Consider the following 14,127-nt stretch of genomic DNA (forward strand, 5'->3'; position numbering starts at 1 on the left):
TGAGAAAACTCGAATGGCTGATAAGTACCTAAAGAAATGTTCATCAGGGAAATGCAAATCCAAACAACCCTGAGATTCCACCTCACACCAGTCAGAATGGCTAAGATCAAAAACTCAGGTGACAGCAGATGCTGGCGAGGATGTGGAGAAAGAAAGAAGAACACTTCTCCATTGTTGGTGGGATTGCAAGCTTGTACAACCACTCTGGAAATCAGTATGGTGGTTCCTCAGAAAATTGGACATAGTACTACCTGAGGACCCAGCTATACCACTCCTGGGCATCTACCCAGAAGATGCTCCAACATGTAATAAGGACACATGCTCCACTATGTTCATAGCAGCCATATATATAATAGCCAGAAGCTAAAAACAACCCAGATATTCCTCAACAGAGGAATGGATACAGAAAATGTGGTACATTTACACAATGGAGTACTACTCAGCTATTAAAAACAATGACTTGATGAAATTCGCAGGCAAATGAATGGAACTTGAAAATATCATCCTGAGTGAAGTAACTCAGTCACAAAAGAACACACGGTATGTACTCACTGTTAAGTGGACATTAGCTCAAAAGTTTGGAATACCCAAGATTCAATTCACAGACCATATGAAACCTAAGACGAAGGAAGACCAAAGTGTGGATGCTTCAGTGCTTCTTAGAAGGGGGAACAAAATACAGGAGGAAGTATGGAGATAGAGTGTAGAGCACAGACTGAAGGAAAGGCCATCCAGAGAGTGCCCCACCTGGAGATCCATTCCATATACAGCCACTAAACCTGGATACTGGGAAGTACTTGCTGATGGAAGCCTGATATGGCTGTCTCCTGAGAGGCTCTGCCAGAGCCTGACAAGTAGAGAGGCAGATGCTTATAGCCAACCATTGGACTGAGCCCAGGGTCCCCAATAGAGGAGTTGGAGAAAGGACTGAAGGAGCTGAGGTTTGCAGCCCCACAGAGGGAACAACAGTGTCAACAGGCCAGACCCCCCTGAAGCTCCCAGGGACTGGACCACCAACCAAAGAATATACATAAAGGGACCCATGGCATTGGCCGCATATGTGGCAGAGGATGGCCTTGTTAGACATCAGTGGGAAGAGAGGCCCTTCGGCATGAGGATGTTTGATGCCCCAGTGTAGGGGAATGCCAGGCAGGAAGACAGGAGTGGGTAGGTGGGTACAGGAGCACCTTCATAGAGGCAGAGGGAGGGGGATGGGATGGGATAAGGGGTTTCTGAAGAGGAGACCTGGAAAGGGGAAAACATTTGTAATGTAAATAGATAAAATATCCAATTGAAAAAACAAATTATAATTTGTTTCTGAAGCAGGTATATCTACTGCTTTGAGATGTTTGCAATGTCTTATGTGCTAGGTGCTTAGCACATTTACAACCATGAACAAATCAAGACGGTTCCTGCGCACAGAGCTTGCTGACTAGCCTGGAGGCTCTTAACATGGTTGCACAAGGGGTGTGAGAGAAAAGGTAAGAATGCTGCAGAAGTCACAGGAGAGTCACCTCACCTGGACTAAGAAAGGCCTCAAAGAGAAAGTTACATCTGAAGTCAAAATACCAGTCAGTCAGGGAAAGGGAGAGGATAGAGACCCAGGGGACGTTAGCAGAGTGTGATGGAGCTGAGAGAGTAGCTCGGTTGGTAAGAGTGCTTGGCTAGCCTGCAGGAAACCATGGGCTCAGTCCCCAGCTCTGTGTACACTGGGTGTCATGGCACCTATAGCCAGCACTTGAGAGGCAAAGGCAGAAGAATTAGGGTACTCCACTGCCGCCTGAGTTTCAGGACAGTTTGAGTTGCTGTCTCAAAAGGAGAAAGAAAGAAAAAAAAGAAAGAAAGAGGAGAAGAAAAAAAGAAAAGGAAAAAAGGTACATCCGAGGTGGCTAGTATCAAGTAGAACTCAGAAGACAGTGAGGGGATCTCTACTGCTGAACCAGAGCTGGAAAGCAGAAAGGATGAGGGCACAGAGGGAACACAACTGGCAGGATGTGCATTCAGATGGGTGATAAAGTGTTGTAGTGTGGGTGTTTGTTTTTATTCACACAACTGAGTTTGAGACATTCCAGCAAAGGTGTGAGACCTTGAGACACAGCATTTAAGATTTATAGGAATCTACACTTATTGTCATTTTCAGTAAGAGTTTTAAATATTGGTACTCTATGCAGAGATGAAACTAGATGATTTTGCTACTACGTGGTCAGAGCATAAATGTGAGTAGTAAGATGGTCTTAAACAGTACTTATAATAAATTTAGACTTTAAATGGTTACTTGTAATTGTGGACTTACATCTCTATTTTCCCAATTAAACATAGGTGATATATTTTACATAGTTTGCAGAGTGTCTGCAATAATTTTTAATTTAGGGCTTTAAAGATTATACTTATTTTATTAATAAACATAATTACAGTAATCATTGTGTGTGGGAGCACTGGCTGCACGGGGCTTATGCAGAGGTCAGAGTGTGCAGGTTGGTTCTCTTCTTTCACTGTGCGGGATTCTCATGACGAAACTCAGGCTTTGGTGGCAAGCACCCTTACCCATAAACCATTCCAGACTATTTAGATGAACAGCTCCTAACCTAGGAGGGCCACAAGAGGGGTAACCTTGTCTATGTTTATATTTGCATGTTTTTTTTCAGATAGATTTGTTCTTTTAAAACTTTTAACTTAAATCATACATATTAATGGGATGCCATTAGATTTTTCAATTCAGGAATGTATTTTTTTTTAATGTTTTAGTCAGGTTAAATATGTTCATCTCCTCAAAATTTTATTTGTTTAGAATAGGTTTTTTTTTTTAAGAAAGATTTTTAAAAATGTGTGTGTAGGTGAATGCAGGCACCCATGGAGGAGAGGCGTGTCAGGTCCCCAGGGAGCTGGAGCTATAGGTGAGCCAGCCAATGTGAAGCTGAGAACTGAACTCAGGTTATGGACTTTCCAATACCTCAAAGGCTTGTCTATCTGCTTCTACATGCCATACATAATCACAGTCAGGAGTGTTCTGCTATTCAGCAGGACATTGGATCTTACCCTACAGAATTCTAACTCAGTAGGCACTAGTCAACTCGCCCCAGTAGCTCTCAACTCGGATACATAAAAACAGCAACATGAAGTCAAAAGGGCACCAAAGACATTTCAAACCACCCCATCATAGTCAAAGCAGAAAACTGGGACAACTGAATAGCCACAATTATGCTGAAATGACTGTAATAAACACACTAAGGTGTGGTTTTTATTAAAATGCTACTTCTTTTTTTAATTATTTTTGTATTTTTATTTATATGAGTACACTGTAGCTGTCTTCAGACACACCAGAAGAGGGCATCAGATCTCATTACAGATGGTTATGAGCTACAATGTGGTTGCTGGGAATTGAACTCAGGAACCTCCAGAAGAGCAGCAGTGCTTTTAACCACTGAGCCATCTCTCCAGCCCCTAAAATGCTACTTCTTGAAATGCAACATGTCTTTTACCGGTGTGCTGGGGATCCAAACTCTGACATCTTACCTGCTGAGTCGTCTTCCTAACCCCCTTAATGTAATTACTTCTGTTAGTAAATAGTATCGGAAATGCTCCTGTGATTTATTTGATATGCTCTTTTAAGGCCCGAGAAACACTCACTTCTCACCATGGAAGTAAAATTGAAGATTAAGTAAAACACAATCTAATTGTTTCTTTAAAATAATTAAAAAATTAGATGGATATAATCTAAATGCAAAACATATGTAAATATACAAGTTTATATTTATATACATATGAATCCAAATGTAGATATCTTTGGTTATGGGTATGATTATGGGTAATTAAAAAAATTTGTAGAACTTTTATTGCCTACAAAAATATGCATGACTTGGTGGTGAAGTTTTTTTTTTTTTCGAGACAGGGTTTCTCTGTATAGCCCTGGGTGTCCTGGAACTTACTTTGTAGACCAGGCTGGCCTCGAACTCAGAAATCCGCCTGACTCTGCCTCCCAAGTGCTGGGATTAAAGGCGTGAGTCATCACGCCTGGCTGGTGGTAAAGTTTTTAAAGAGTAGTTGGCTAGACGTCTAAAAATATAAAAACTCCATCTCAACTCTTCCATGGTACAACAACACATGTGGACGAGTCTGTTTACATGTTTTTTTCCACTACTAAAACGGGAGTGCTGGGTGGTTCACGTCCACACTGCAGGCACAATGCCTGGTGTAAGGGGTGTGCAGAAAGCTGCCCTGTAACTTACTGAACCATCTTTATCTAGAGCTGAGATGCTAACGGTATAAACACTAACAAACAGGATACCTGAATCCGAATTTGCAGGAGTTGCTGAGCGGCTTGCTTGGGAGGAATGCTTAAAACAACTAGTGAAAAATCCTCGGACATGCGCAGACAGCAGAGTTCTCCACGATTCATGTGTATCTTGGAGTAAAACATCATGGATCAAGTATGGCAGCAACATCTGACAGAAGTCGGTTTTCGCCTAGGACATGGCATATATCCACTCAATTGTTTGAATTAGAGTAACATCATTTACTGAAAATGTTCATTCCCCTACTCCTCTGACATATCAATTAAAAATTACACTGATCCTCCATACAATAAGCAAAAGTGTGTATCTAGTAGTGATTAAAATAAAGAAAAACAAAACAGAACAAAAACAACCCAGCAATACCAAGCAAAGGGTTTCCAACCTTGGGAGAAGGTGGCAGGAACACCAGGTCAGTTATCCTGGTTACACACAGAGTTCAGGAGACACCAGACCCTATCTCAAAACAGCAACAACAAAAAGGCAGCAAGGCACCAGGACTGATCCCAGGGACTGACTAATGCATTCATTAGCAGTACCTGCTCTCCCCGGGAGCCACACTCCAGGCCCCAAACACTCTTAGCAATGGGACCGGCTCACCTACTTAGGATCTGCTGAAACTGGCTGTCCCAGACCTTCCATGTGAAATGGAATAGCTTCACCCAGAAAGCATACTGGAGAATGCCAAATGGCAGTGAAGAAATAGGAGCTGACTTTCAATAACGTAAATAACTTATAATCTCAATTACTTTAAGCATCACTACTAATTATTGCAACAATTTGTAGAATTTAACTAGTATGTTGCTTTCTTAAACCTAAAGCCTGCTGTTTGTTCTGGCTAAACGGAGAGAGCCACTTCCGTGGACTTGTGGGTTACATTACACTGGTGGATGGTTTACTCATCATTTAGAGTTATTTTCAAATATGTAGATCACAATCAGAGACACAGAATTTAAATTAATGGGAAAAGCAAACAAACAACAAAAACATAGGCTCTAAGTCAGATTAATCCTCTTACTTCACACATTGGCTTTAATAACTGGAGAATTTCACTGTTTATGCCTCCACTGTCCAGAAAGGCACACGTCAGTGTCTTTATCCAAATGTCATGACTTTCACTTTGAGGAACCCACAGATTCACAGCATCCAGGCCTTCTAAAACATCTTCTTTAACAGATCGGGGCACTTCTAAAAACTAAAGGCAGAAAGTCATTTCCTATGTCAAATAAATAACCAGGTACAGTCAATCTGCTTCCAATAAAACTGAGTGCACTTAAACTACACCTGGGGCCTGTGCACACAAAATAAGTCAGGAAGTAAAGGTACTTGCCGTCAACCCTCTCTGACTAAAGTTTGATTCAAGAACATACATGGTCTAAGGAGAGAACTGACTCTGGCAAGTTGTTCTTTCACCTGTGTATGTGTGCCATGGCACATACATGTACACGTACACACACACACACACACACACACACACACAAATGAAAAAAATGTTTAATAAAAGTTAAAAAGATTAGACCAGGAATGGTGGTTCAGGTCTGTAATCCCACCTATTCAAGAGTTGAGGCAAGAGGATTTTACCTTCAAAGCCTGCTTGGTATCTTAGTGGAATCCTATCTCAAAAGTAAAATGGAGCTAGGGGTATAAGTCAGTGGTCAAGCACAAGGCCCTAAGAGGCAATGTTTGCCAGAGAAACAAACAAGGGAAGTGGGGAGCACACATGTGGGATGGGGGATCTAAACTGAGGGAGTGAAACTGTAAAAATATTATGTGTAGGGAATGAGAAATTTGAATTCCTCTGTTAGCTCTGTCATTCACTGGCAGCCACACAAGCCACAATCTCTGCCTCACCTGGCTCATATGTAAAACTGATTCAAATCTACACAAAATTGATTTCAAAATAAAATGTAAAATTTACATGTTAAAAGTACAATATTTAGCTGGGAGGTGGTGGCATACACCTTTAATCCCAGCACTTAGGAGGCAAAGGCAAGTGAATCTCTGAGTTCAAGGCCAGCCTGGTCTACAAAGTGAGTTCTAGCACTGCTATGGCTACATAGAAAAACCCTATCTCAAAAAACAAAAACAAAACCAGACCAAACAACAACTCCCAGTCTCTGAAATAACAACAAAAGCCCAACCCAAACCAAAACACCCCCAAATCAAAAAACCAAAGAAACAAAAACCCAAACCAACCAAATAAAAAACCCAATACGTTACATTAGGCTACATTATCAACTTCATTAACAGTCTGTTTTACTACTAATTTTACTGGGAACCAAAACTATGATACATTAAAATGACTATTTCAATGATGCGTATTTCCATTAAATTCAAACAAGTTAAAAAAAAAAAGCAAAAAACCCCAAAAAACTGCATATTGCTGTCACTTTCTGAAAAGAGAAATGCTTAGAGCAAAGATGCAAAAGCTCTTAAAGACACTGCAGACAGCTTTCAACGGGATTGCCATGATGATTAACATACATCAAAGAAGCTTAAACATCTTCTATTTTATCAAAGGTATGCTAAGCAGTAATTGCTTGTTGGCTGATCACAACCCCCAAAATATCCCGGATCAATGATGCAAATATCACAGGTATACTGGGAAAGAGTTTCCCTTAGCCCCAAATCAGCATCTCTTTATGTTATCCATTTGGACTTTCTAATCTGCCTAGGGAAAAATCACAAATCCCTTGAATTCAGTATGTACAGTCTGAATCTTTCTAGCAAGCAGTATATTAGTTACTTAAAATACCTTTTTCCTCGATGTTCTAAAAGGTTGTAGATAGGTCAGCATTGGATCCGCTGATGTCTTATAATTCTCCCAGAAAATATGTCCAGTCTTTGTAGCCAAAATGTTTTTCAAACAGGTAGCAGCAGCACATCGAATTTTGACACTGAAAAACATAAATAGTTAATTTATTAACCTGGAATGCTATGGAAAGTTTTAAACGTCATAATTTAAAATATTAGAAACTTGTCTATAATATTCTATAACACTGCGAAAGTCTGAGAAAGTCAAAGGATTTTAAAAATAGCTGCTCAGTAAATACAAGTTACTAATCAATAGCAATTCTCTTCATTCTGCACAATGACTGCTATACTGACCATAAATTTAAGAAGAATTGTTTGGAAATAATGTAGCCTAATAAATATGATTAGTGAAAGTGGCGAAATCCTAATTCACCTGAGGAAACATGCTGATGTTTTCTCCAGTGATACAAATCATTCTGGATGTGAGGTACAATATCTTACTCCAAATGTTAAAACTACTGGAAAGATACTTTTTGAAGGAACATACACTCATTCTGACAAACCAGTTAGTTGAAAACCATCAGCATTTAAAACCTCTGGATAAAAAGCAGAACTCTCTTTTTACTAAAACAAAAACACCCCAGGAAATGGAGGGCTACAAGAGACCTAAAAATGCGGTCAACTGACAGAGAGACTGTTACTGGGCCCGAGACTGGAGGAAGCACAAGGACCAAAGGATGGTTCAATTTTGTTCAGGAGCGTTTTGTCTACTCAGATGACCTCTAACCCTGGACTCAGTTTCCCACATCTAATTCCTTAGCAAATCCTAGTGGCTATACTAAGAACATGTCCTCGTTCCTGTCATGTCCCTCACTCATGCTCACTATCTGTCTAACTTTCTCCTCTGTACTACAGCAGTAATTAGCATAACCAGTTCCTGTTTCTAATTTCACCCCTTAGTCACTGTGCTGGTTAAGGTATTGTCAACTTGATGCAAGCCAGAGTTCTCTGAGAAGATGCCTTCATCAGACTGGCCTGTCGAGAAGTTTGAAGGGCATGACTGATGTAGGAGGGCCCTGCCCACTGTGAGCAGTGCTACCACTAGGTAGGTGATCTAATAGATTAGCTGACCACAGAGCAAGCCAGTAAGCCTTCATCCATCAGCTCTGCTCTAGTTCCTGCCTTCTTGAGTTCCCACTCTGACTTCCTTTCCCAGTGGACTGTGAAATACGCCCTTCCCTCTACCAATTTACTTTTTCTGGCCATGATGCTTATCACAGCAATAGAAAGCAAACCAGAACAGCCGATGGTTTGTCATATAATGATGTTATGCTTGACGATGCATCACAATACCACTGTATATAAAAATTCATGGCACATATGCGTGTATACAAATATCAGTATCACATCAGATAAATATAAATAAAACGATCTTGCTTGGTCACCCCTGTATGGAATGCTCTACTCCTGTTCTCTCAGGTTAATTCATCGTTAATTAGATCATTTGACGCTTCCTCAAAGAAGTATGTTCAGATCGGCTATTGTGGTGACTTCCTTAGTCAACACCCCCTTTGTAGGCTGAAAGCCCTTAAACACCCAGTGCTTCCCCCTTCTACAGTAGAAGAGAAAAGAACTGTCTGTTGCCTAGTCTTCTTATGCTTATGTCACACTAACAGGTCTGTGCATTGCTAGACGACAACAACAACAACAACAACAACAACAACAACTTCAGCTTACTGGATTCCTATATCATTTTATGATTAAGTTTCCTGTGGAAAATCTCTTTAAAAAGTCAAGAAAGATTAATCCAGTAGCACATGCTGTTAGATTAGCACATGTGGATAGAATAGCATATGTTCCCATCTCAGCTGTTAGGAAGCACAGGGCAGAAATAAGATCAGGAGTTCAGGATCACCAAGTTATAAGCAAGTTCAAGGCCAGCCTGAATTATATGAGATTCTGTCTCAAAATAATGAGAGAAAGAAATGGATTAAAAATGGTAGAAAGATAGGGGAACATGATTAAAAAAGACACCAGTAAAATGTTAGTGTAAGAACTTATACAGTAAGTAAACATATTCACTGTAAATTTTTCTCCTTTATTATATGTATGAAAATTTGTATAATAAAATATTAGGGGAAAAAAAACCCATGCCAGCCAGTTTAACATAACAAAAACAACAATAACGAAAATCAGGTTCATTAAATCAATAATAGAAACATGGTAGGTTAAGAGAGGCAGAAGAAAAAAGTCAAAATACATAAATACCTGTAAGAGATGTGTGGGTGGGAGGCAGAGGCAGGTGGATTTCTGAGTTCGAGGCCAGCCTGGTCTACAAAGTGAGTGCCAGGACAGCCAGGGCTACACAGAGAAACCCTGTCTCGAAAAACCAAAAAAAAAAAAAAAAAAAAAAAGAGATGTGTGGGTAGAACTTACCCTCCCACAAATGGTAATGACAGGGTGGACAAATAAACCAGTCAGTCGAGGGATAAATAATGAGAGAGCTGAGACTATGACTCAGTGATGTTAAGGGTGTGTAAGGTCCTGGTTAGTCCCCAGGATTGTAAACAATTAATAATAGTAGTAGAAACAACAAATAAGAAGTCAAACAATGAAAAGAAAGAAATCCCAGCTGGGCGTGGTGGCGCACGCCTTTAATCCCAGCACTCAGGAGGCAGAGGTAGGCAGATTTCTGAGTTCGAGGCCTGGTTTACAAAGTGAGTTCCAGGACAGCCAGGGCTATACAGAGAAATCCTGTCTCGAAAAACCAAAAAACAAAACAAAACAACAACAACAAAAAAAACCTTCTGAGGTTACAAAGCTTTTGCTCCATGGATTATTTTAGCGGAATCAAAATAAAGATTAGCTTGAAGGAACAAAGCACTCTGGCTCTAAGAATCACTATTTTTTTTTTTTTTTTTTTGAGACAGGCTGTCCCAGAACTCACTTTGTAGACCAGGCTGGCCTTGAACTCAGAAATCTGCCTGCCTCTGCCTCCCAAGTGCTTGCCGCCCCGGCAAGAATCACTATTTTAGGTGTTATTTTGAACACTCTTGACATTCCTGTACTTAACATTATTATTGTGTGTGTGAGGGTGAAGGTGCGTGACACAGTACGCTTGTGGGGGTCAGAAGACAACGTTCAGGAGCAGGTTCTCTCCCCCGCCCCCCTTAGCTTTGGGGATCAAATTCAGGCTGTTACACCTGCTGACAGTCCTTTTCCCTGCTGAGCCACCCCACCAGTCCATAGTTCTGTATTTTAACTATCTGTGTGGACCACCTGCAGCTTACTGATTTATCCTCTGTCTAACTTCGTCTTACTTGAATTTAAAACAGACAAACTTCACCACCATCAAGTGTCAGGAATAATGGGTATTTGATCACACAAAGTCATAAATGAGTTTCATTAAAATATACAACATTTTTTTTTCTTTAATGTAAGGACTTGAAAGACTAGAGTATGACTCAGTGGTTAAGAGTACTCGGTGTTCTTGCAGAGGACCTGGGCTCGATTCTACATGGCGCTTTACGATCATCCAACTCCTGCTCTAAGATATCCAATACACTCTTCAGAGCCACAGGAGCACCAGGCATGCCTGTGGTGCACATACGTAGATGCACACAAAACATTGATTTACATAAAAAATATAAAAACCTTCAAAAAAGAAAAAGGAAGTGTACACTTGAGTGAAGTATGGGTATCATTTTCCTGAAGGCCAGATGTGATGTCTCTATCAGATGAAAGGCGTCCTCTGTACTCACCTGTCCTCTACCAGGGTATTGTTGAGGGCAGTCAGCATTATCAAGGTCCACTGAAGTTCTCTGTCTTCAGGTAACCCGTAGGCTTTGGTATAGGACACATCTTTGTTATGCTGTACAGCTATGGTGGAGAAATCCAGAGGGCCTATTTCTCCCAAACACCTTCCGACAGCCTCTGCATATAGGAACCTCATTTTAGTAGAGTCATAAAAAGTATTAACACTGTTTTATCATGCTTCAAGACTTCAGTGTTTTCTAACACAGGGAGTAAAGAAAGCTACAAAATACATCAGTGTGGTAATATATTTTTCACCAGAGATGACAGGAAATAAGTTAACAATTATAGTAACAGAATATTAGAAGCAAAAGCATTAACATGTCTGGCACCGCATGAAGTATCGACTTTAAAATTTTGAAAAGAAAATCAAGAGTGTTTTAAGCATAGGCCATCATGCATCTACAAACACAGGCAGCTTTGCTTCTTTTTCACTCTGCACACTTCTCAGTTCTGCTCCGTGCTTGGTACCTCGAGCTGGAACTCACATACAGTACTGAATGCAAGCAGTAAAGGGGATAACTTCTCTTTGCCTGATGTTAGTTAGAGGAAAGGATTTTTCTTCTACCACTAAGTGTGATGTGTATCATATGTCCAAAGCAGGTTCACTTTATATTACGTAAGAAAGCTACTGAGGGATCCCAGCCGGCGCAGCTCAGGTTTATGGCCAGAAACAGCATGAGGAACAAAGATGTTAATCTGGGGTGGGGCAGCGTTGATGATTCTGATGAGGCAGGTTCAGTTTCTAGATCTGGGAAGGGAATGCAGTTATTCTTTAATTGTGTACAAATACTTGAAATCAGGAACATATGGGCTGTATTCAAGTCTATACATAAGATAAATTTAAATAAAAACCAGTCTAAACGTTAGGCATGCAGGGCAGCAGGCTCCCACTGAGAGAGGAGGTGGGCACCAGATGGGCTCCATCAGCACTTATTCTTCCCATAAAGCACTGCTGCCATGCCCGCCTCTGGCTAGCATTAACCATGTGATTTTCCCACCCTAAGACCACCAAATCTAAGTGCCTATATTCAACATGTTAGCAAGTTACCTTAGATTAGACTATGCCTAAAGGCAGCAATGAAAGACTTAAATGGTATTTTTAAAAAAATCTGAGTTTAACCATTGTACTGGCTGGTTTTGTGTGTCAACTTGATACAGGCTAGAATTATCACAGAGAAAGGAGCTTCAGTTGAGGAAATGCCTCCATGAGATGCAGCTGTAAGGCATTTTCTCAATTAGTGATCAAGGGGGTAGAGTCCATTGTGGGTGGTACCATCCATCTCTGGGCTGGTAGTCCTGGTTCTATAAGAAAGCAAGCTGAGCAAGCCAGGGGAAGCAAGCCAGTAAGTAACATCCCTCCGTGGCCTCTGCATCAGCTCCTGCTTCCTGACCTGCTTGAGTTCCAGTCCTGACTTCCTTTGGTGATGTACAGCAATGTGGAAGTATAAGCTGTATAAACCCTTTCCTCCCCAACTTGCTTCTTGGTTGTGAGGTTTTATGCAGAAATAGGAACCCTGACTAAGACAGCCATCCTTCAGCATCTCTGTTCCTGCTTGTTATAAACAAAATAAACATTAAATACCACCAGTAAGTCATAGCTATAAAACATTTCAGAAGTTTATTAAGTCTCAACTTAACTAAGCAGAGATTTATGGTTTCCCTGCACATTTATATGGCATTTTACGGTTAACATTTATACAGTATTGATTATAATTGCTAACTTTATCTTAAATGCCTATTTGGGGAATATAAAAGGCACTTGGCTATCCAGGGTTACCTGAATTAAACAGAGATATAACTTAGCAAGCCATCCTTAATTTTCCAGTGAATCAAATGAGGAGCTTATGCTCATTCTGACCATTCTAAAGAAGACCATTCGCCTACATCATTTACCTAGAACTTCTCTTTCACCAGTCTGGTTCACTGCCATCTTGGATAACTGCAACAGGCTGACAACTAGCTTCACCACAATGCCATCTTGTGGGTTATCTAGAAATAATTTAGAGAAAAGTGCTTCAATTATCATAAGGACAGTAGTACATCCACTCCCCAAACTAGCACATTTTAAGAGGTTTTAAATCATAAACAAATTTTAAAAATACATGTAGATAGAATTTGAACTTCCTTCTGAAATACAATCACAGGGAAATGATTAGCAAGATTTACCCACCAAATAAAGAAATATTTGGAACAAGTTGAACAGAAAAGTTAATAATCTTAGCAAAATCAAAAATAACTTGAAACATAAGAATCGTTCAACACAAAAGCTAGAAGGAACCTTGCTTAGGCTGTTCCCACACAGTATTCAGAATTTAGACCTGTGCCATCCAGTGGCCTCTCTGTAATGACAGGAATACAAATGGTGGTGGTGGTGGTGGTGGTGGCAAGCTAAGAAAAATTCACAAAAGAATATTTGAGAAAGAAACAGGAAGAAAAAATTCATGTTAAAATTATTCCTCCAAGGGGGTTGTAGAGATGGCTCATCTGTTAAGAGCACTTGCTGCTCAGAGGATCCTGGTTCAGTCCCCAGCACCCACACGGCAGCTCACAACCATCTGTTAACTCAAGTTCCAGGGGATCTGATACCCTCTTATGTGCACTGAATACCCTTTTATGTGCACAGCATTCACGTGGTGCACATAACACATATGCAAGCAGAACACCCATACATATAAAATAAATATTAAAATAAACAAATATATAAACTAGTACCCTGAGATGCTCTGAGAAGATCTAGCATCTGATCTTTATGTTGTTCCAGTTGTCTTCGAAGATCCTTCAGTCCTTCAAGCCTGGTCAGCGGAAGTGGATTATAAGCACTTACTGAGAGAAAATGGTTTATTTCCTAAAAGACCAAATTAATTTACTATTAGGTGAGTATGTACTGGCTAACTGTGAAGACTGGAACAATACAAGATAAGATAGTAAGCACTGTCTATAGATGCTGACCCATAAAACCAACATGGAAGAACTAAGCTCCTTCTTCCACTTGAATTCTGACAATGTTTTAAGAGCTTAAATTCCAAGAGATTCTGATATCTATATTAGATGTCAACAGAACTGAGTTGGAAGGAAATGTTACAAATTTATTTATTTGTTAGGATAACAGTATTGTACACCTTAAATGTATTAAATGTTTTCATATTATAGTCTTAATGGAATGATTTTTAAAATTATAACATTTTAAAAAATGTTATAGATATAACTAAAATTTATAAAGAGAAAATTCTTAATATCCTCTCTAATATAAACATTACTGACTCTCAAA

At 40.0% G+C, this 14,127-nt stretch overlaps 1 protein-coding gene across 1 annotated transcript in view; it reads right to left on the reverse strand.

The window, feature by feature from the left end:
• Atm (ATM serine/threonine kinase) overlaps positions 1-14,127 on the reverse strand; it is a 112,416-nt gene that overhangs the window by 39,324 nt on the left and 58,965 nt on the right. The window contains exons 32-37 of the mRNA XM_021171910.3: positions 13,572-13,704; positions 12,753-12,848; positions 10,805-10,976; positions 7,045-7,186; positions 5,308-5,484; positions 4,286-4,463 (exon numbers count right to left, since the gene is read on the reverse strand). Of these exons, the coding sequence (XP_021027569.1) occupies positions 4,286-4,463; positions 5,308-5,484; positions 7,045-7,186; positions 10,805-10,976; positions 12,753-12,848; positions 13,572-13,704 (898 nt within the window). The remainder of the gene's footprint in view (positions 1-4,285; positions 4,464-5,307; positions 5,485-7,044; positions 7,187-10,804; positions 10,977-12,752; positions 12,849-13,571; positions 13,705-14,127) is intronic.

The sequence above is a fragment of the Mus caroli genome, unplaced genomic scaffold (assembly GCF_978045245.1).
Source record: "Mus caroli unplaced genomic scaffold, Mus_caroli_1 scaffold_11, whole genome shotgun sequence".
NCBI lineage: Eukaryota > Metazoa > Chordata > Mammalia > Rodentia > Muridae > Mus > Mus caroli.